Raw genomic sequence first — 24084 nt, forward strand, 5'->3', positions numbered from 1 at the left:
AAAAATATAATTATCAATGACAATTGACGTTCCCAGAATTAATAAAGATATAATTAACGATAGAAATTGCAACTAATCTCAATGAACATTACATGCATAGGTACTCACTGTAAATTGATTTTTTTTTTCATCATTATTAGTACATCTCACTAGGAAACTTCCGCATAATTAGGACCTGCCGATGATGGTGCCGGTTTTTGTACCTACATAGACGTCTATACACATGGGATACATTAGTATTCAATATATGTTTCCCATGACGGTCCCATGCTATTTGACTAACGAGGTTTACACACCGCGGCCAGCCCCGCTGAGACAACACGAGTAAACTTGACCCCGGCGTCTCTTTAATAATTGATTAATTCCGTACGGAGGTTAAGCAAAGAACAATCTATTCTGGGAGCGATGGCGATAGCTCTATAGCCTGGCTACAAAGCTAGGAGACTCTCACATATCGAAAATAATATTCCCCGTTCATTAATTTTTGTATTATAAATCGGACGCGCGTTATTTATGACCGAAACGTTGCCCGCCGCTTAAATCGTGTATTAATCATGGTTCAATTATTGTTAAGTTATTCAACCGCGAACAAAAGCATTACCCGAACAGCGGACGCAAGTTGAACAACCCCAAAGGAAAATTCTAAGCTTAAATTTTTGTGAAAATGTCGCGAATATCATTATATTAGCTCCATCTACATATGTATATAACACTTCCTGAAATGAAATTAAATTAATAAAAATTTAATCGACTCTACTTGTGACGCATCGATCGTTTTGACACGTCCTTAAATTTTAATTTTAGAGTAGCTGATTTTATTTTTCTTTGACTTAATGAGACTTGCGCGTCTTAATTTATAGTAGTGTTCAGATTTGTATTAGATAACGAAAACTGGTTTATATAAACACTTTTTCATTGATTAAAGCTATTTTCTGTATACCTGTATTGTACATACATATATTTATGTACCTAATATGCATATTTTTTTTGTATATATACCTATATATAAATTTAATTTCCATAACAAAACCAACATTTTTGTGAAACGATTAAATAAAGTTTAATGGGTAAAGATTAATTTATAAAATTTTATGTTAAATAAAGAAGAATATAAAGCATATGTCGAACAATTCAATTCTAAAAAATTAATAATATAAAGTGATTTGTATAAAATAAGTATGTTATGATAAATTAGAATAAATATGTGAACCTAATATATGTATGTACATACATATGTACCTTAGACGGAGCTTTTGAGTCAATAAACATATCAGAAATGGTGAGTAAAAAGAGTGCTTTAAAATATCGTATATTTTGTATACCCATGTGTAATGAATATTTTTAGGAAATATGACACGTGCAACTTTATCCATGACCACTTTATTTGAATAAAAACTATTTTTTTTTATATTTGTGGGTTTCTGATCATTTTACTGTACAATAATTGTGCTATTCTTCTATTCTATAGTCAAATTCAAAGACAATGTATCGGTAACGTGTTTCGGTAATCATAGTTCATCACCGCAGCCACCTCTCTAATGATTGCTCAGCAGCCGTGTCTGTACCCTCCCAAATCACAATAGCTTGAACTTTTTTTAGTACAGGGTATTCCTTGATTATAAAATAGTATTATTTTCTAGTTCATTTTTGGATAATTTTTAAATTTAATCAAGTACATTGATTTGTTTTCGATTTCGACTTTTTTTTGTCGATTTTACTTTTTACGAAATGTGTCACTTTACAATGTCAATTCAATCTGTATAGTGAGAGGTTTAAATGACACCGTGTGGTGATGAGTGATGAAGGAAAATCGGTAAAAGAGATAAGACTGACCAAAAAGCTTTGAGAGGGTCAATTGTTGAGAATATTTTAAAACCCATGGGTTAATAATTTCAAAAGAAGCTGAGATTTTTTAGAAGAACTTTCAAAAGATTTCGTGGTCGATAAATTTAAATATTGACTTTCAATCAAAATTCATAAAAGCCTTATTTACTTTGTAAATGCTCTGTAGATATCAAACCCAAATGCAACGGTTCAAAATTTGTAGTACTTTTATCAAATTAGGTAGAGCGATTATTAAGCGTAGTGCATAATTGTGGTTTATAGATCCAAAGTAATAGCTCATTGCATGAACTATTATTTTTAATATAATTGCTTTTTTTTGTATGAGTCTTCGATAAAACTGGCTTTTATAATACGTGAATCTCTTTCACTATACTCATCATTATAACGAAACCGCTGCCGGTACAACCGACAAATTACCATTGGGAAATATGTGATATTTTCCTAGTACAATTATTTACATAATTTTCTATAACGTAAACGTTGAATCTTGACAGAACATAGTGGTGGACCCAACAGTGAAGTTTTCCTTGTCTTTAATGTCATAACGTCGGATCGAAATATTAAACATAGATTATGTACATATTCGCAAAAAAGTTGCGTCCTTGTTATTTTCGATGATTGATTTCGCCTAATCGCATTCGCTTAAGACTGTTTGATCCGGAATGCTCCTCGGTTGCAACACTTTCTAAGGCAATCAAAAGATAACGTTGATTTGTAACGCGGCGTACCTGCTAGAGTGATGATCAATGAACAATCTGACCCACGCTCGTGCTGGGTCAAAACTTTTAAAGTGTTGTAAAAACGTGAACGAAAATAATTTACGAATAATTCCCCCCTTGGTTACCTATCATTCGGTGCGGAGGCAACTTTCTTAACAGCCGCTACGTGAAATTATGTGATTTCAATTTCACAAACAGTGCCCTGTTGTATTATAGTATACATGTATATATTTATGCATGTATGCATACATATAAATATCTAAAAATATCTTTTTTTTAATGCAGGTAGCATAAATGAATGTGCTGCTATTTACCAATTAACAACACATACATTTATTGATTGTATATGTATGTACTATGTATAGTTTGTCACTTATTTTAATTTTCGGAACTATTATGAAGATAGTGTAATATTTTCTTTGGTTCTCATTACTGTAGCTCTATTAGTAGATAAATGTATTATTGTAGCTCGACTGAAATCAATTTAAGTCAAATATAATAACCAATAGTGATTTGATAAAACAATAAATACTTCTAAACGTCGGTCTGCATGTATACAAATACGTAACCAATAAATACAAAAGTAAAATGTGGACTGTAATTTTAAAATGGAAGGCGATCGCCTTAGGAAAGAGTACGATAAACTCGTTACTGACTTGATTGCATTGAATAATATTGATAATAATTTATTATATATTATTGCGAATTTACTTAGGCATAGATGCATGTTTATGTATGTCAATATACATGTATAGAATAGAAGTCGTAATAGAAATATTTGGAACTTTTTACGTAGTACAAATATAATGCTTGCGGGTTTCGCTCTTCACCTTCCGCTTGAATCTCTAATACAATAGAAAAGCTTTCTGAATGAAAACAGCATGTTTTCCACCGCAATGTTCTCAAAATTGAAAAGTTAACCAAATTTTAAAAATAACAATACTTTACGCAGTTCGAGTCTGAATGTTGTATACGAATGGAAAACAATCTACAAAATTTTTGAAAATCATTTACCTTCTCTGTGTATTGCAGGGTAGGCGAAAGCGATTGAAGATGTTACCTTGGCCAACGTAAACAACACCCACGTTGGCACAGGGTGTTATTAGTCGACGTTACTTTGGTTGATTCGACAGCAATTTAATTCCGGTGATTTATATTGACACGTATAAGATAACTTACTGTGTTATTATCACACCGAAGCGGTAATCTAGCGTACAATCGGAATAGTCAAAATTTAAAACAACCAAAAAATACCTTAGTAAAAATCGATTAATATCAATAAAAAAACGTATTTTTAAAATATTTTATATTTATAAAAGATCCGTAAAATATTACGATACTTACATACATATATGAATTGTTGAATTACTGATCGTTTTGATTGCACACTGCCAACGATCGATTAATTTGGCTTAGACTGTAATTTTTATCGTTTTCGAGATTGATTTTAACAGCTCGTTTTCAGTTCCGAGCAGGCCGAAGCAGCCGCATTGAAAAGGTTGTTAGTCCAATTGGTCGATATGCCGAGTGCGGTTTATAATAATTAAATTTCTTACTGTCAAGCGTGGCGGACCCCTCACGGCGAATCGAATAATGAATTATTTTGCACGAACAAGTGAACGTTCGTTTCCCAAGACACGGTTCACTATACATGATCGAAACACTACGTGCACATATGTATGTATTATCTTGGCATAGTTGGAATTCAACTGTCGCGTAAAACAAACGTTGATTTAATATAATTAAATTTAAAATTTTCGACGGTCTTGAAAGGTTGAAGAAATTTAAACGTATGTAGTAATTTGTAAATCAATCGACTTTCAGACTGGAAGCAAATCAATATTCAAATTTCTATAATACCAACGTTTTTTTGGAAATTTGTACCCCAAATATGACATTTTCTATTTGTCATGAATTTAAAGCCCGGACCCAGAGGGTGCCGCGTATTGTTCAAATGTTGTAAATGCATTGTTAAAGGTTTGCCGAACCTTTTTTACAAAGGATTTACAACAATGGAACAATGAGCGGCACCTTGGCTATCCTACCTCTAGTCATGATTCATGACAAATAGGAAATGTTATATGACTCATGAAGTATGAATATAGACAGTATATATTGCAAAAAAATATATAAATTTTTCCTCATTTGGTTAGGTGATGGAATATAGATGCATATGTAGATATACGTATATATATATATATATATATATATATATATATATATATATATATATATATATATATATATATATATATATATATATATATATATATATATATTTAAGTGCATACCGTTTATTGTTCAAAGTTTATTGCGATAAGATTTCCGGTCTTTAGTGGGTATAATAAAGTAAGGGTAAAAGCTCAGGTAAAACCATCCATTGACCAGAATTTCAAGTTGCCATTAATTACACTGAGCAACAAAAAAAAATACCAGAGCGAGGACTAGCCAATCTTTACTAAGTTTGACCCACTGAATTCGAATATGATATTGATTTTTGTTGGTGGGTGATCGTTTACGAGATATGAGCGTTTAAAAAAAATGCGCGATTTTTACAGTTTTTTGGCTTTTGCGGTCTTTAACTCAAAATTTAGGATTGGTACGGTCAAAGTGAGTATTGAAATCAATAGTCAGATATTTTTCCTATTAATTGTTATATTTTATTGTTTTAAAATACTTCTAACTAATTGTCTAGCGAATTTTAAAAGTAAAAAATATATTTTTTTTACGGATTTGTATCCCTTGCTATTTTTCATTTATTTGGCAATTTTTTTATTTCACCACGTTTATAAGGATAACAATTAATAGAAAAAATATCTGACTGTTGATTTCAATACTCACTTTGAGGGTACCAATCCTAAATTTTGAGTTAAAGACCGCAAAAGCCAAAAAACTGTAAAAATCGCGCATTTTTTTAAACGCTCATACCTCGTAAACGATCACCCACCAACAAAAATCAATATCATATTCGAATTTAGTGGGTCAAACTTAGTAAAGATTGGTTAGTCTCCGCTCTGGTAACTCAAAAACGTGATTTTTTGTTGCTCAGTGTTATTATTAAGGCCAATGTTTGAAATATTTACAAAGCGTTTTATATCATTATATTAATTAATAATTTATTTTAAATTATTTTAAATGCGAATGTTTTATCGCCTATGAACATATGATACATTGAAGTGTAAAGAAACACGTGCATTTTAATCTGAACAATAATACGCGCTCGTTAGTTTTATTTGAATAATCAATCTTTGCTTCGATTATGATATATTATATGTATATGCATTATATAATATATATGTACATACATACAAATATATCGTACGCTTTTGATAACGGTACACCGACTATTTCAATCGTGTAGTGAAATAAAATAATTAATTAATTTGTCATTCAATTTGAATCAATTTTACCGGAGTCGTTATCCGACTAATGCATTGTGAGAAGATACTATCTCCAGCCCCCTGATTGACATGATGACTCGGCAAAATCTTATCCCCTTGTGCCAATAATGAGTCTATTATGATAGTTGCTCGTGTGTATGTATGCATGTAGCGTCTTGCCGTTAGTTCTACAAATATAATACTTATTGATGACTACTATGTATGTTTTAAAACGGCATTGGTATAGTAGCTTGTGTATTCGGAAGTGGGTACGGAAATCATCTGCTGTTTGGGTAAAAAAAGCCGAAGCTACATTCGGCATTAAAATTAAAAATTAGTGATAAATATCCAAGATGACCTATACGCCTAGAGAGGTCTTCGAATACAACAGGTGTACTATGTTGCGTTTTCATTGTATTTTAATTTTAATTGGTTTTTCTGCGCTCTCAACTAAATAATTATGCGATGACCCATCTAGATAGGTTGTTTTTTTCACGTGCAATTATAACTGAGCAAATTTATTATATTTAAGCGATTAATTAATATTTAACATTTCTACTTATGTATGTATTTAAGTATCAGATTGTGTAAAATTACACTTTGTGAGCGGCCATTTCACGCATCACGTCCTCTCGGCGTATTAAAGTAATCTAGTTTTTCATCTAATAGCTACTACGTTACGCTTAATAATACCCTCGGGGACACAATGGTCAAACGTGTGACTGTTAACAGGTCCATATCACGAAACGGCTATTACGACATTTATTTTAAAAATAATAATAAACAACGTCGATTTCGTTCGTGTGCGGAATATTAGTAGCTTTTTATCATTTGAATTTTCCGAACAGTCACATTGGCCTCCGATGTAATCAATCAATTTCGTCTTTGTGCTTTGGATATTTTCTTCACTTTTGTCGACGCTTGCTAAATTTGTCACATGTCAAATGTGGCTTTTGTGTAGTCGCAAGCGAGCGGCACAATACAGAAGTGGGCTTTATTTTATTTTTTTATTTACCTCAAGTCGTATTTCAACATCTTCATAAACGACAAATATTGTCTACTTGAGAACGAGTAGCGTCAGTGCGAATTTCCAAGAAATTAATCGGTATGCAAAATATGCGCGGTCGGGATTATTAATAGTCAATACAAACTAAAAAATATAGTGAAGTTTTAGTTATTAAAAAGTTGTCGAAACATAATGAATCTTTATTATATCCTGATATAAGAAAATATATTACAAATCCTAATAAAAAATGCACGTCAGCTTACTTTTGCATATGTATACCGATCGCTTCAATATCTACCATACAACAATGGAATGCACTTGCCGATACTCTACGCGTACTCCGGTCATTATTTCACCTTACAATAATAACTATACGATTAAACATAATCAAGCGTGAACACACAAAAGTAAATTAATGCTTCTATTGTGCTCAAAAGTCGTTGCCTCCACTTATGTACATACATACATACATTCGGTATTTTTTATCCATTTCATTCTATGTATAAAAGAAGAAGAGAGTCTTGTGTGTAATGTGTACATATGTACATTAATTGGATACGAATAATCAAGTGGTATTGCAAAAGCAAACAAAATTCTAATGTAACGGTTCACATGCTTACGAGCACGATGATTTTTGAATTTCTTATACAGATTTACCGCTCACAGAGTTTCCTCCTGATTTTACTGCGACACTAAACTTGTGCTTGAGTGAGATTATTTAATCGAACAATTTGTTGCGTGCTGGTTAATTGTTATAAATCAGTCTTTTTTTTGCAGCGCGTTACGAAATCCATGCATATTGCTTACACGATTTCCATATAAATTTAATAAATCTTTGGAGAAGGTACTACTTAAACTAATTTATACACTTCCATCATTTGAAGAATATTCTGTGAAAGTTTCTTCTCGGTATATAATTAAGTAAACGATGTTGTACGATTATTCTAGTATTCTTTTTAATCATGACATCATAATCATCGCTCGGCCGATTTCGACGATTTTTATTATTATAACAACTTTTTTGCATGGTTATGAAAGTATATTAGAAATGCATTTTTTTCACCATTTGAATACGAGGCAAAATGGCGGCATTTCTAAGCGTTATTAAATCGAATAATGAAAGTAGATTATATTATATTATAACCTATAAAATTTGCGATAAAATGTATATAATTTCTTCCTACAAAACGACTACCTACATACGTTCTAAATTAAAATAGCCCATTGTTAAAACATTTGCAATATTCGCAAAATTTCTTATCTTTAAAATACTTTATCTATGAAAGGTTTGAAACCTTTTATAGATAAATAATTCCATAAAATGTTGTAAAGTAAAATATCCTTGTTTTTTTTTGTTATCTAAAGTAGGTTAAGTAATTTTTCGGCTCCAGGTACTTTAAGTAAAGTACTTTTTGGCCTTAAAAAAATTATAAAGGGCATTTAAAAACAAGCTTTATATTCCAATTTCCTCTTCAAGTATATAGTTACCTATGTATCTACTAAATAAATGCAATTTAAAAGCAAATCTGTGTACGAAAAAATATGTATAAGAAGTAATGTTTGCTAAATTGAACTGAACCGAACTTAAATACATACATACATTAGTTCAGAATCGAACTTCTTTAATTAATTTAAACTTTCAATAAAAACTTTCTTTTGATATTATATGTACCTATATACATTTCGGTATATGTATGTACAAAGTATATACCTATACGTCAATATGACAAATAAGTTCGAAAATATATGAAATTGATCACCATTCGGCCTCAACGAAAGCTCAGGCTTTTGTCGAAAAGCAAAAAGGACACAAAAAAGCTGAGACTATTCGCATGATCCATATATCAATGTCGAAACACAAACGTACACAATATACAAAAATAAAAGTGAAAAAACGAGACAAACTGCGTGAAGATAGCGCTCGCGCATAAATAAACAAATAAATTGATAATAATTTGTTTCTGTCCGTCTGTACGTGAATCAATCAGTGGTTAGAAAGTGCGGGCGTTTCGGTTTTACGCAGAAGATAAACGGCCGATCGTCGGGTGTGAGTTATTGCGGTCGGATTCCAAAAAGCTTCGGTCACGACCCCCCAAGTTCCGTCATTTTCCATCGACCGAAGAAAGGGGTGAATGGGGCAAAAAATCTTGAGAAACACTGGAAAATTATACCTACTTAAAGAAAACGGAATTTTAAACAGTGTATGCATTATTCGATTAATAGGAACATGCCGCACACTAACAGAATTATATTATGCTCATTTTATTATAAGTATTAACATTTTATTTTGAAGTCTCCTGTTCATTAATTAGCTACGCCTTACATTTAATAGCGTTGAAAATAAACAATAATTTAAATGTCCTTGTTGTTGAGTTGTACCTATAGTATAAGTACTACATATATTGTATACGAGTGTGCGCATAATTTACAGTAACATAATAGAATTTACTTTAACGACGCATTCATGTTTTCCACGTTTCATAACAATAATAATAAATTAGTAAACCTCTTTAAGAACATGATATTGTTTGCTAATCACAGAAATATAAGTGACAATGCTTCTTAATATACATACATATATAATACTCGCAATTTATATGTTTAAAGCAATTTAAACATATAAACAAATTAAATAATATTTCAACGCCATTTATAAAAAAAATCAAATACATTAACTTATATGTTTTCAGATTGATTTGAAAAAAAAATGGACGTTCAATGCGGCTGTGAAAGTTACCCACGATTATTGAGAAAACGTTCAACGGTTTATTGATTGATGTAGATTTCAATGTAAATTGAAAATTAAACGTCATAAAAGTTATAATTAATTTCGAATGTAAATTATGACTCTTTTTATAGACATATTTATTAATTTTAGGACAATATAAAAAACAGATTAATAATTTTAAATCATGTGCGTTCATTATCAAATATTTTCTTACGCGTTTAGTCGACGAAAGTTTTTCGCACTCATTTATGAATTTGTTAAACCATATCGAATCCGTGCAGATCGTTCGGCGACTAATGAAGAACACTTTTAAGATCTATAGATCACGACCGGCGCCCCAGTAATTACAATTGAATTATTTAGTTCGTCTGTATCAATAAAGCTCACCATTTATGGGAACTGGTCGCGCGCGGCCAACCCAACCAGGCCAATCAAACCGTTTTAATTATGATAATTTATAAGGCATTGTACTGTGCAAGTGATTTGAATTCATAGGAAAGGTTACCTAGATGGCTTTTTTAATTATTTTTGTTCAAATTTATTAAGTATTAATATGGGCATTTGGCGACAGTACGGTTTCACCGTCTGCGTAATTTATTGAAAATCAATGAAATAGCAGCGTGCAATACTAGCTGGGAGGCAAATAATCAAGTCAGCTTCACCTGAGCCAGCGCCGGTAGGCTATTAATTACAGTTTATCGTTGTAGAACGATTTAATGGTGTGGTCCATTGTGTGGCGCGACATCACAAAGGAGAGGAGAAAGGACGCTGATTGCTCCGCGTCGTACAATCAATTGTTCGCAGGATGTGTTCATTTCGACTCGCGCAATATAAATTACAATATGCCGGTTCGTTGCACTGAATGCGTACCGAAATCGACGTGGACATCATCCAAGACACAGTTAGATCCTGGATATATTATGTTAAGGACAATCTGCGTCCTTGGCAGCATTTGAACAGATGATCTCTCGCAAGTCGACTACGTGACCTAGTAATGGGTAATGTGTGCACAGCTGACGACCAAAATTCACGTTTTGTCACAAAGAAAACACACTATTGTCCATTCTAGAACAAGGCCGTGAAAATATCATGGTTCAGTGCATTCCAAAAATTTTTAAAGGTCTGAAAATTAATCAGGCTTCAATTCAGTAGATTTAAAAGATTTTTAAAATTTTATTTTTCTAAGAGCGGGAAATGATCTAGCAACTTTAAGCCTAGTCAGAAGTGATTAAACAGACAACTCGCTAATAAATACATCATCCGATTTTCTAAGCCGATACGCTAATTTAAAAATAATATTGTGACGCTAGCTGAATTTACAAAACTCATAAGCTTTATATTTTTTTTTTCAGAAAATGTGAAGGTATGATGTCCGCTTTATAAATAATTTATTACTCACCCTAATAGTGGCATTATAAATACATTTATTCCAAAATGTAAATGGGTGGATTATGAATAACTTTGTACTTATTATACATAGGTTAATAAGTATATTATATAATTATTATACAAATTTGGTTATAGAAAAAAAAATTATACTTATTTATAATTATTATTATAATTACAAATAAGTATAATTATAATTACAATTTATAATTATTATACTTATTATACAAATTAGGTTATAGAAAAAAAATAGTAGTATTTCACCTGTAAACAATTCGCATTAAATAGCTTATTTCATTCAGTATTAAAACAATAATTGATTTAAAGAAAACAATATCCTTACGAATAAATTTAAACTAGAGGGTTTCTACACCCGTACATACTCGAAGGTGGTGCAAACTATCGGATCACATTAGAATACTTCAAAGTAAAAGAATTACAAATATTTTCAGACAAATGGAATGTCGACATACGGCAGCACTCCATTTATTTAGTGTAATAACGTATCAAACAATAGCAAGTATTACGAAATATGTTATACGTGCTCAAACGGAATACTGCGAATGTCAGACCTATGTAAGCTTGCCACTGACAGGTGCTCAATTGGTACACACAATCGCGATTGTATTGCAGAATGTTGCGCAGTTTCATGACACAATACGACAAAAAAATCAACTAATAAGTAATCATTATTTATCTTAAGGCCAGTTTAAATACTTCGATTCGTATGATTTCCGATTATTTTTTGAGGGGCTTTCGCAAGCTTGCGAAATATACGGATTAACGGAACATCATTCATTGTGCGTTGTTTCAGTTACGTATTATATACAGAGTAGATATGTGAATAAATAGCGATTTTTGGTACAATCACCACCAGGTACTATTACTACTTATTCACTACCTTCACTTGCAAAGACATATGTATGTGTATAGTATACATGCGCGTACAGAATGATGATTAATGATCGCAAATGCGCTCTCCTCCCATCTTCTCGTACGATCGCTTTAAAAGCAGTGTTTCTCAACGGGTTATGACAGGGAATCCGTTGCGATTCGATCGGTGAACGACATCCGCAACGGTTGATTTACAGCGTTGAATCGTCGCTTTGAGATCGGAACCATTGTTTGTACTTGGGTACATAACATTGATTTAAACGCCTCTCAATTTTTTAAATAACTGATGGTGTCTCGTGAGACGACAATGCAAAAAATTTCTTCTTTATCAGTGGCAGGGCATGCGATTTTCCTTGCAGAGAATTCCAGTAACATTTTAAGCGGTATATTTAACGAACTGTAGTACCACTCTAAAACTCTTTTAGTACTAAATAAAATCAGTTTAATTTAATTGTTCCGCCTAAATTTTACTAAGATAATGTTTATAACATTAAATTGGTACCCAAACCCTTGAATTCCAACGATTTCTCATTCATAAGAATCGTTGACAAATAAGTTTCTTATTCAATATAAGAAATTTCATACACGCAAATGATAGACGAAGTAAAAATACCAATGAACATGTGTTTTTTTTTTATTTACTTAAATTTTATAAGCACACAAAGTTTGAGTTTTCATTTTCTACTATTTATGTTCATACATACATAATTTTAATCAAGTCGATCGTTCCTCAGTATTATTCAATTTCACAATAATGGCGAAATGGCGTGTTGATTTTTATTAATGAATAAAAGAAAACCTATTTTTATAGCGAGAAAAACAATATCATTTCCCGTATCAATTAATCATAGTTAACGAACGTAATTACTCATACTGTTTATTTTCAATTTTCTAATCGATATCTATAAAATATTTATAGTACATAAATACATCAGTTGAAAGAATAAATACATATATACATTTACCGCGGTGTGCGTAAAAGAAGCGGAAGCTCGATTGATCAGATGACAAGTGAAAACGGTATTCGAACCGGAAACTCTCTCGTTTAAAGCGACAATAACAAAAGATACAGAGAACACAACCGGTATGTTATCTGACCATCAATTTTCCACCTGTCAATCCAAGAAAATTATACGTTAAGTAAATATAATACATAGATGCACACGAGGACGTTTTCATAATACATATTATATTTTCTTAAATAAAAGTAGTACGATCGGGATTTTGTTTGTTTATTTATTTATATATCTTTAAAAAATTGTATAATGAAGACTCACCTATTTCCACAGCTGTTGTATTTGCACATAACACTGATTCAATCAATTATCTCACAACACTTAATGTTAAATGAACAAAAGCGTACCACCAATTGCACTTACAAAAAGTCAAATGTAAATTCAATATAAGTAATAATATTTAAAACGATGTAACTAAATAAAATATCACACTTTTATTTATGCACACTCGATATTGAGCAATTAAATTAAATTTAAAAATTTTCACTCGCTGTTCAGCCACTTCTGAGGACAAATTACATAAAATACAATCAATACTCGAAACAAATCGTACAATTGAAATGAAAAAATTATAAATCAAATTTAAATACACGGCCATCGTAATTGGAAAAACCTTTGGTCATGAAAACGAGTGGTGATTTTTTCAATTGAAATAAATGGCAACATAAAAGGCACTCTTTTTCGAATTACAACTGTTAATTGACGTCGAACCGTTAAACTGGATTTATGTACGCATCTGAGGCTAAAAGTTGTCCGGCGCGTTAGATTGTTGTCGTAACTCGATCTTTAGTTATACATACATGTATGTATGCATCTCCCACAATATGTATTTTAATCATCTATACTCCTTATAAATTTCATAGAAACTTCCAAAACCATCATACGAAATTTAAGTATGTAAGTACGGCGTCGACCTTTTTCCGCGTACGTTGTACATATGTTTGAGGTGACTAGAAATTTACACAACTTTTGTAAAGCATATGCGCAAATATTTGCCGTTGTTCGTGTGTACATGTTATAACTTCACTATGCGACTTCACCATGTGCATTGTCTCCTTTATCAATTAACACCGTACGGCGATCGAAACTGTTCAAAAATATAATAATTTTCCACCAAAACTAGCGCTGTGAAATTTGTGTCATATTGAAATTAAAGGTCGATCTTATTCGTCTTCGAAAGATCAATGTATGCAAAAGTGAGCTACTGAAAGTTCGAGGACGATTCGATCAGTAAAATTCTATAATAAATCAAGACGTGTCCAAAATCAACTGTGGGTGCAGCGAATGAAGGTCTATGATCTGCTGTTAATGTATAAATGTGTAATTATGACAAATTAATCGTATTAGCGCCGTGAAAAACATTTCGATGACAATGAATCTTAAATTATTGCATTTACATTGAAACTAGAAATTAATAATTAACTACAACATCATCATCTTCAGCCATTCACTGCTGGATAAAGGCCTCTCCAACACGCTTCCACTCGTATCTGTTTTGCACGACTCTCATCCATCTTATCCCATATATTTTCCTAATTTCGTCTAACCATCTGCCCTACGGTCTTCCTTTCACCCTTCTATACTCACTCGGGTACAATTCTAGCACTTCTTTTGTCCACCTTTCGTCCTTTATTCTAGCCACGTGGCCCGCCCATTGCCATTTCAAGCTCTTCACTCTATCTACTATGCTTGTCATACTTCTCACTCACGTATTCCATTTCCTGTCTTTCCTCATCAAGTCAAGCATACAGCGTTTAATGCTTCTTTGACTTCATTGGACTTTGTCTAGCAACTTGGCGTCCAATGTCCAAAGTTTCACATCCATACGTCATCACTGGCAAAACGCATTGATCGAAGATCTTATTCATCAGCCAAACTATTATTTTTTTTATTTAAAAACCGCATTCATTCTTCCAAATGCACTCCTATTGTCGTTACTACCGGACATGTATATTATTTGTTCTAAATATAAATAACTATTGACTAATTCTACTATTTTATTATCTACTGAAATACTATCAGGCATGCAATAGTTATTGAACATAAGTTTTTATTTTATTTTATTTTTTTATTTAGTTTTTTCTTATAGATACATACTAGAGGTTGCATTACCGATTTACCGGTAAACCACCAAAAAAGCAACTTTGGTAATTACCGGTAAATTGTAAAATTACCGGAAACGATTTTTTGGCGAATTAAGGACAGCTCCAGGCATATTATAACGAAAGTTTAATGTAGATATGCATGTGGAATGGGGAGTTTTGTTTTTCGACTCTGGCAACACAGAATGAATTAAATAACGAATTAAATTTATTAATATGTAAAGTCAGATCAATAATAAATTTGTATAGAAGTTCTCCTGTAAAAAATGATAATCTTCAAAAACATATAAAAGATGAATTAGGAAAAGAGCTTACTTTGTATCGAGATTACAAAACTCGATGGAATTCCTTACCGAAAATGCTGGAACGATTTTATGAAATTAAAAATGCGATCTTAAAAAGTTTGATTGATATAAAATCGGAGATAAAAATCGATAATATTGAATTTGATAAAATCTCCGACATAATATTGGCATTACAACCGAAAAAATAGCTGTAGAAGCTCTATGTCGTGAAGACATAAATCTATATACAGCCGACATAACATTGAAATTTAGGCTTGATGACCTGTCTAAATACAGTTTTTTTTAGCCATGGAACTTAAAGAAGAGCTAATAATTCTAATAAAGGAAAGTAGAACGATATACTCCGACGTGGTTAATTATATTAGTGAGCCTGATACAATTAATGATTTTGATGAATATGGAATATTTAATATAACGAATAAAACTACAGTAATGGAAAAAATCATAGATTTAACTGAGTATGAATTTTTGAGGGATGAGAACTATAAAATTTCTGAACAAAAAGACAGAGAAGGAAATCGAATGGAAATAGTCGAAATATTAACACAAAGAAAAAATTTAACGACAAAAATAAAGTGGATAAATCGAAAAAAAATGTAAACAATGTTATTCAGAGAGAAATGTCATATTTGGAACTCGAAAAAATTCGTGGCAAATATTTAAACATTGCATTTCAACATCTTATGACTAGTCACCGGAGCCTGAGGGGGCCGTGTATTGTTCAAAGGTTGTAAATGCATTGTTAAAGGTTTGCCGAACAATGGATAGCACTGTGACTATCCTACCTCTAGTCATAAGTAAAGCTCGGACCCTGAGGGGGCTGTATATTGTTCAAATGTTGTAAATGCATTGTTAAAGGTTTGCCGAACCTTTTTTACAAAGGATTTGTAACCACCAACAAGTGTTGAATCAGAACGAGCATTTTCATCTGCGGGACAAATATGCACAAAATTCGCGTCAAGTCTAAACGACGAAAGTATCGATATGATTTGTTTCCTGAGAGCATATTTTAATTCTGAAAATTCATTGTACCAAATAAAATGAACATTTTTTATAAACTTTAATTTACCGGTAAATAACCGGTAAACCGGTAATGGGAAAAATTATTTATCATTTACCGGTTATTGCAATTTGACGGTAAATTGCAAGCTCTAATACATACACATACATATGTACAACATATTCTGAATTAATAAACCGCATGTGTCTACGAAGAATATTATATTTAAAAAAATATTTTAAAATGTTGAAATCGTCAAAATATAATCCTATTAAGAGTAAATAAATATATATGTTATAAATTATTAAGAGTTAAAACTGGAAATAACATGGAATTTCTTCTAACAAAGTGAAGATCACTAATGGTAACGATCACTAATGGAACTATTTTAAATTTATTATTTTTTATACACATATAGGTATCAGTTATGCTATTTCATTGAAATTGATTTGTAATGTCAAAATAACTGTCATTTATAAGCATATATAATCCGGCGTGAAAAACTCGTCATTGCGTTTTTGTCTGTCACGAATATTTAAGTACATAAACTGTTAAGAAATATCTGTAATATTAACTAATACAATTTTTATCGATTTACTATGAGTTTGGCAGTCACATCTCGATATGAAACACGGAATAATAATACGCCAAGAATCGTTAATGTTTTATTACGTTACAGGCATTACTATATTATCAATTAATCAACATAGTCATTGTAAATATTATACATAGTTTTAAGAAAAAAAAACATATGTTCTGTTTTTCCAATAGTAAATAGGCAAAAATGAAACATAATATAACTACGTTTCATAAAAAATGTTTCTAGTTTTATAATTATAAATTGTGAACTTATCGTAGTTTGGAACGGCCTGTATTTTAGTGTATTTTTATCAGTATTTAAGTATGAAAGCTAAGTATTTATATTAAACGGCCAGTATCCATCGTTCAGTGGTCAGTATAAATAATAAAAAGTCAGAATTTACATTAAATGGTCTAATGTAATGTTAAATAATCAGTTTTATTTTGACGAATGGCCAGTATTAATTTTTGATTAGTATCAACACAAGATTGCTATTTGTTCTGGCGAATGTACATATGTACGTCGGAATTTTATACTGTCCATTTGTTATTAATACCGACATTTAATAAGATAACACTGACCATGTTTTACTAAAATGGATGTGGCTATTTTTACATAAAGTATCGACGAATTATTGACTATTTGTACATACAGTATCGACGAATTATTGGCTAGTTGTAGATACAGTACATAGTACATAAGAAGATTATAAGAATTAGGATTTAAGATTAGTAAATTATAAGATTAGAAATTTCTAGAAGTCATTAAGAAACTTTTCCTTCGGCCGTTGCACATAACATAAAAGCGCAAAATTTGACCGTATTCAAAACTAAGAGATTCGATTCAATCCCACTTATTTGATGCTTTTTTGCACTGCTGCCATAGTCAATAATTCGTCGATACTGTATGTACAAATAGCCACATCCTATTAAAATACTGGCCGAAATTGATTTTTATACTTACCGAAATTGATTAAAGTACTGGCCGTTTAATCTGTTGCCGTTTGGAACCAGGTGACTCGAACATACATAAATACCTCATATGTATTATATTATATATGTACATTTGTGCATGTGTATGAACACAATCGGTCTCGCGCTCTTTCGTGCACTGTCTTCGGAACAATTTCGTCTGTGTGTATAATAAATAAATTATATGTATGTACGCATATTGGTATGTTATAAATGCGCATTGTGAGCGATCAAACAACATGTGCGGTTAGCCCAAAAAATGTTTGGCGTTTTTGAAGAGAGTGAACGGCGAGTGGACGTAACGTTTCATAATAATTCGTCCGGCGGCCAGCTTTACATACACACACCTGTTGGCGTAAAAATAACGCAACAAGTGCGAGAGGGGAATTCGGAAGAACAGGTTGTATGGTGCCCGCCCCAAGAGGCCACCTCACGAGAGAGGACAGAGGCTGACGTCATCGGCCCTTGGTCCAGGCCCTTGCCTTCACTCATTATGGAGGGACGATTCCAATGCGTTGTTTGCTATTTTTAGGGCAACTTTTTTGTCCAACAATAAAGACCCAAACGAGTTATATATTTTTTTTTGTTTCTGAGGAATTCTCTTACCTTCTACTATTGTGTTTTTAAAATTGCAAATTTTATTTCATTTGCAACAAACGTATCGAACCAAGGACATGCATCGGAATTGTGGTATCTATTTCAATATGCTTCGCTTTAACGTTGTTATTTTGATTCAATCATTAAAATGTACTGTTGCAACAGCATTAAATTACTAAATGTTTCATATTGTAATCTTAAATGAAAGGAAAATGTATTAATCGTACATATTCGTGATATGAAAAATATTTATAATCGGCTTAGCGATGTTCGAATATCAATGAAAATTATCTACGATAAAACATTGAAGTATATTATATGTATACATAAATATTCAACTATGAATAATAATTTAAAATGTAATATTTTAATTTTTTAAAATTTCTTAATCAAGTATTTATTTAAAAAAATAGTAACCAACATATATGTAGGTATTTTTCTAATATTTCTGATAGATTTTTCGTATATTAAAAATATATCTATAAGATATTTTTTTTAGTCTTTCATGAGGCTTGGAATAAATTGTCCCAGGGCCCGGGATTCCTATTGGCGGTCTTGTACATATGTACATAGTTAAAAAAAAGAGATTGGCCGGCAACTTGCTTTTGCCCACAAAAAATGGTTCACTATTGTCAGACCCTTTTGAAATTGAATATAACCTAGAGCAAAAAAAGGTTGATAATAATAATTGACAATAGTGAACCATTTTTATGGGCAAAGGCAACTTGTTCGCCAATATCTGGTTATAAATAAAGATCAGCGTTGGAAGGATGCTTTTCATATAACAATAGATCGCTCCATTAGTGTTCAAAGCAAGAGAGCAAAAAACGCCAGGGGGAAATACGAGGAAGTATTTTCAAAGGTATCTAATACGATATTTTTTCACCATCGTAATGGCGGATGATACTTCCACTTATATTGATGACCAAAATGAGCAAAATGGCAAAGTATGAAAACGATCGGATAAGAGCAAAAATTTTTCCTTAATAGTGATCGTAAGTAAAAGTAAGAAGAGTTTAGTAAAAATCATGGTTTTTCTAAAAAATTGATAATACTGAAATTTTTTTTGTGCGAAAGGCATCCATCGATCGCCTAAGACTGGTTATAAATATACTTCGGCGTTGGCTTGGTGCTATTTAAATAATAATACTTAGACGTCTCCATTAGTTAATAAAGCAAAAGAGCAAAAAATCATAGCTGACAATAGTGAACCATTTTTTTTCTTCAAAAAACATCGTCGATCTTTGGTTTTTAAACGGTAATTTAAGCGTTTTTTCAGCACATTATTTTATGTTCAAAGAATTGATAATAATAAAAATATTCGCGCTTATTAGTCATAGATTAAACTTTTGTTCGGTTCTCGGTATGATATGAATCACAAATATTTGTGGAAACCTTTTTCTTAAATATTGAATAACGTACAAATTAATGATCCATGCATCGATTGTATTTTTCGCTGACTCATAAAATATTCTTCGATATAAACCTATTAAATATTAAATGTAAAATCTACTCTTCGTACACTAATTGGGTGACATTAATTTGCGTTATTTTGTCATAAGCATATACATATGTATGTATGTACATACATATGAACCTACATATATATGTATGTATAATATATGTTATGATAAATGCACGCTTTGTTTCATTATTATTGAAATATAGATGTTCTGATTGAAATATAAGTAACTTAACATTTAAATACATATATGTATGTATGTACATACTTGTCGAAAACAATTGTTGAATTTGATGATTCATTTATTTGTTAAAGTGCGTTTCATCGACATGTGTTAAAAATGCGTAGTGTTTGAACAATAACAATTTTTATTGGCGTTCCGTCTCGCCTATATTTTCTTTTGTTTAATTGAAAATTTATGTTATCTAAACACATATTTAAACATCTCGTATAAACACGAAAGCAATAAATTTTGGTAATCGTGACACGAGACAATGGATCGAAAAATAAGTGTTTTTATTTCGATTACTCGCTCTATTAATTTTACGAAGCCTTCAGTTTTGACACTTTTCAACGGTATGACAAAACTTTTGTAATTTTCAATAAAACAAAAATAAGATCCAAAGATGTAAAATATTATTTACCATGAATGTGTATTTACATACATATGTATGTGCATACAAATGTACATATTGATATGTATTAATTCGTTCTTCATGTTTAAATAAACGAAATAATGCAGATACATTGGTACAAATAAAATAATGAGAAAATTGAATAAAAGTGAAATAAATATGTATAGTAAAATTGAATTTAGCACCAACCAAGGATACTTTCAGAATAAAATTAAGTTATGCAATGAATCCTTTATTATTAATATAATATATTAATATAATATATATATATATATATATATATATATATATATATATATATATATATATATATATATATATATATATATATATATATATATATATATATATATGTCGTTAAAAGCGTTTTTATATAATGTATAAGTGATCATATAGATATATGTAAAATAGTTATAGAATTTTAAAGCGTATTTTATTCGATAAATAATTATTTAATATTAATTGAAAATGAACACCCCCATTATGGCTCAGTCTTAATGAAAATTGAACTTAATTTTAATGATTAGAAAATATGATATTTTCATTTCAATTTAGCATTACCTAAATAAAATATTAAAAGCGAAATATCAGATCCTTACTATTGATTACGTTTAAGAAAAAACCATATGAAATTTCGCATCGACATATGTACATATGTATAATAAACATATGTATATATTTATTCTGTTTCTAATGTCAAAATTTTAATTATTAAATCCTTTCACTGTAAGTGGGCGAATAAAATATTTAAATCTTTCAAATCCCATTTAATGCTAAGTCAAAGGAATAAAATCGAAAATCGCTGTCTTTCACAGAAAATGATTATAAACTTTCAGAAAAGTCAAATAAACCATGAAAAGCAGACGATTTAGATGCAGCACATATTTTATCAGATTATCCCCCAAATAATTACGTATACTAGTTCCACAAATTATGCTGAAGATTCGTTCTACGAGAAAAAAACATTTTCTCATGGCATACCATGGCAGTAGATAGACCTAATTGTTCAAAATCACTGATGGATTTGCTTCCGATATCAAAACTACAAACCTTAGATTGCATTCTGACAATTCATCCGAAACTAATTATCAATTAAGCTCTAGCATATTGGTCCGACTATACGATAAGTCACATGTTTCAAATGTGCTTAAAAAATTTAATTTATGATTGGTCGAATTCTTTATATTAAAAAAAAATGTGTATATATATATATATATATATATATATATATATATATATATATATATAGATTTGATTGTTCACTTGAATATAAAACCACCCCCTTAATTTCATGTCACTTTTTTACAGTCGAGACAATACGGTATTTGTCGCACATGACGTGCGACGAATAGATGTCGGGATGAATAAAAATATCCATTTTGTAAAACGGAGTAAATCAAGATGGACGGACGGGTGTATTAATTTTGCGAAACTTTTAGCAGCCGCGTTGAAGTTTCAACAGATGCATAATATACATACATACTGTATGCAATGCGGCTGTCAAATGGGCTGTTCGCAAAAGTCGAACACACTGAATCGGCGAACAAACACGTGAAAAATAGAAATACACACTTATGACAAGCTCAATGCAGACACACCGAGGTAAATCACTGTCGATCACAATTCACTAAGATCGAGTGTTTTGGTTTAGTCGAAATTGGCGCGTGTAGTTTGACGTATGTATGCGCGTGCGCACCGGCTGCATGACCGGCAGCGACCGGTGCGGTCCGGTCCTCACCGACCGGACTCACTTGTTACACTGAGATCACCTTGCAAGGCCTGCCCAGTCGGGCCGGGCCGCTTTCTCTGGCGGGCCGCATGGCCGCATGGCCGCATACACCGACACCAACGCCCCCTTGGCTCCTACCAGCCCGTCAGTGGCGCATGCTGTCCAACAAGAAGACGCCCCTATCATTGAGCGACAACATCTCATCGATCGAAGACGATCTTGTCGATCAAAAGTGTTGCTCTGAGGTACCTAGTACGTTAGGGCTGCCATACGTCCCGGCAGATCTATAAACCAGGGACATGCCCTGGTTTATAGATCTATGTCCCTGTGTCCCAGTCCATGAATCAGTTGTCCCGGTTTTCTATCTAGCAGTCAGTCAAAACTAGTCTTCGGCGGTGGAGCGTGCTTTTTCCAGGAAAGAGGGCGTTTTGGGACTATTTTCCAGGAAACGGGGCAACCTACAAAGCTATAGAGCAAAAAAAAGGTTCACCATAAAAATGAACAATGGTGCGCAGGGTCGCGCCGGCCTATGGTCATAAGTAGACATACATAGGATAGACACACTGCTTTTTCCAGGAATTGGGGCGGCTTAGCTCTATTTGCAAAGCTAGAGTCCAAAAAAAAAACGTTCGGCGAACCTTTAACAATGCAATGAACAATACGCAGCACCCTATGGGTCCGTTTTTTTCAAGACGGCACCATGGCATGAAACCAGCACAGAAAAAAATAGGATCCTTTTGTCAATTTCTATTGCTAACCTTTTTTTCTCTCTAGAGAAAAAGGTTAACAATAGAAATTGACAATAGGATCCCGTTTCGGTCCCTTCGTCCGCCGAAAATTGGTCATAAGTAGAGGTCGGACCGGAAGCGTGCCGTTCTTTGTTTATTGTTCGTTGTGCATTGTTCATTTTTATGATGATCCTTTGTTAAAGGTTCGCCGAACCTTTTTTTATTGCACTCTGGCTTTGTGAATAGACCCAAAATGCCGTGATTCCTGGAAAAAGCACGCTCTCTATCCGCTCTTTAGTCATAAGTAGTCACCGGAGCCTGAGGAGGCCGTGTATTGTTCAAAGGTTGTAAATGCATTGTTAAAGGTTTGCCGAACAATGGATAGCGCTGTCACTATCCTACCTCTAGTCATAAGTAAAGCTCGGACCCTGAGGGGGCTGTATATTGTTCAAATGTTGTAAATGCATTGTTAAAGGTTTGCCGAACCTTTTTTACAAAGGATTTACAACAATTGAACAATAAACGGCACGCTTCCGGTCCTACCTCTAATCATAAGTAGAGTACGGACCCAAAACGCGCCGTTCATTGTTCAATTGTTGTAAATGCTTTATAAAAAAGGTTCGGAAAACCTTAAAATAAGGTTCACCATAAAAATGAAAAATGGTGCGCAGGGTCGCACCGAAGCTTAGTCATATGTGAGTTAGTCAGACAGAAACAATTAAAGAAAAACAGGTATATATGAGAATGAAAGGTGTAAGAGTGACAAGAGGCCAAGAATAATAATCATATCCTCACCCGTGCGCTCGTATCACGGTCATTTCACCGTGTGACGTAATCGTATACACAAAGTCTGGGGGTGCCAAAATCGTCATCAAATATTAGCTCTTTCATCCATCTCACCTCACACATTTTCATAATTTTGTCCACCTCCTTTTCCTATGATACTAAAATGAAAATACAAATATTGTTCCCTTAGTTTAATTTACATAAATAGCTGGCGA

At 32.2% G+C, this 24084-nt stretch overlaps 1 protein-coding gene across 2 annotated transcripts in view; it reads right to left on the reverse strand.

Moving 5' to 3' along the window:
• Sox102F (transcription factor Sox102F) overlaps nucleotides 1–22434 on the reverse strand; it is a 202332-nt gene extending 179898 nt beyond the window's left edge. The window contains exons 1-2 of one of the 2 annotated variants that reach the window (XM_077436154.1): nucleotides 22199–22434; nucleotides 13236–13475 (exon numbers count right to left, since the gene is read on the reverse strand). Coding sequence is in view for 1 of the 2 variants with exons in the window: in XM_077436146.1 (XP_077292272.1) it covers nucleotides 13236–13264 (29 nt within the window). In the remaining variant the exon portion in view is untranslated. Of the gene's footprint in view, nucleotides 1–13235; nucleotides 13479–22198 lie in introns of both variants that reach the window. The other variant, XM_077436146.1, reaches the window with a different exon arrangement.
• Between the last annotated feature and the right edge of the window lie 1650 nt (nucleotides 22435–24084).

The sequence above is a fragment of the Arctopsyche grandis genome, chromosome 1 (genome assembly GCF_051622035.1).
Source record: "Arctopsyche grandis isolate Sample6627 chromosome 1, ASM5162203v2, whole genome shotgun sequence".
Taxonomy (NCBI): Eukaryota; Metazoa; Arthropoda; class Insecta; order Trichoptera; family Hydropsychidae; genus Arctopsyche; species Arctopsyche grandis.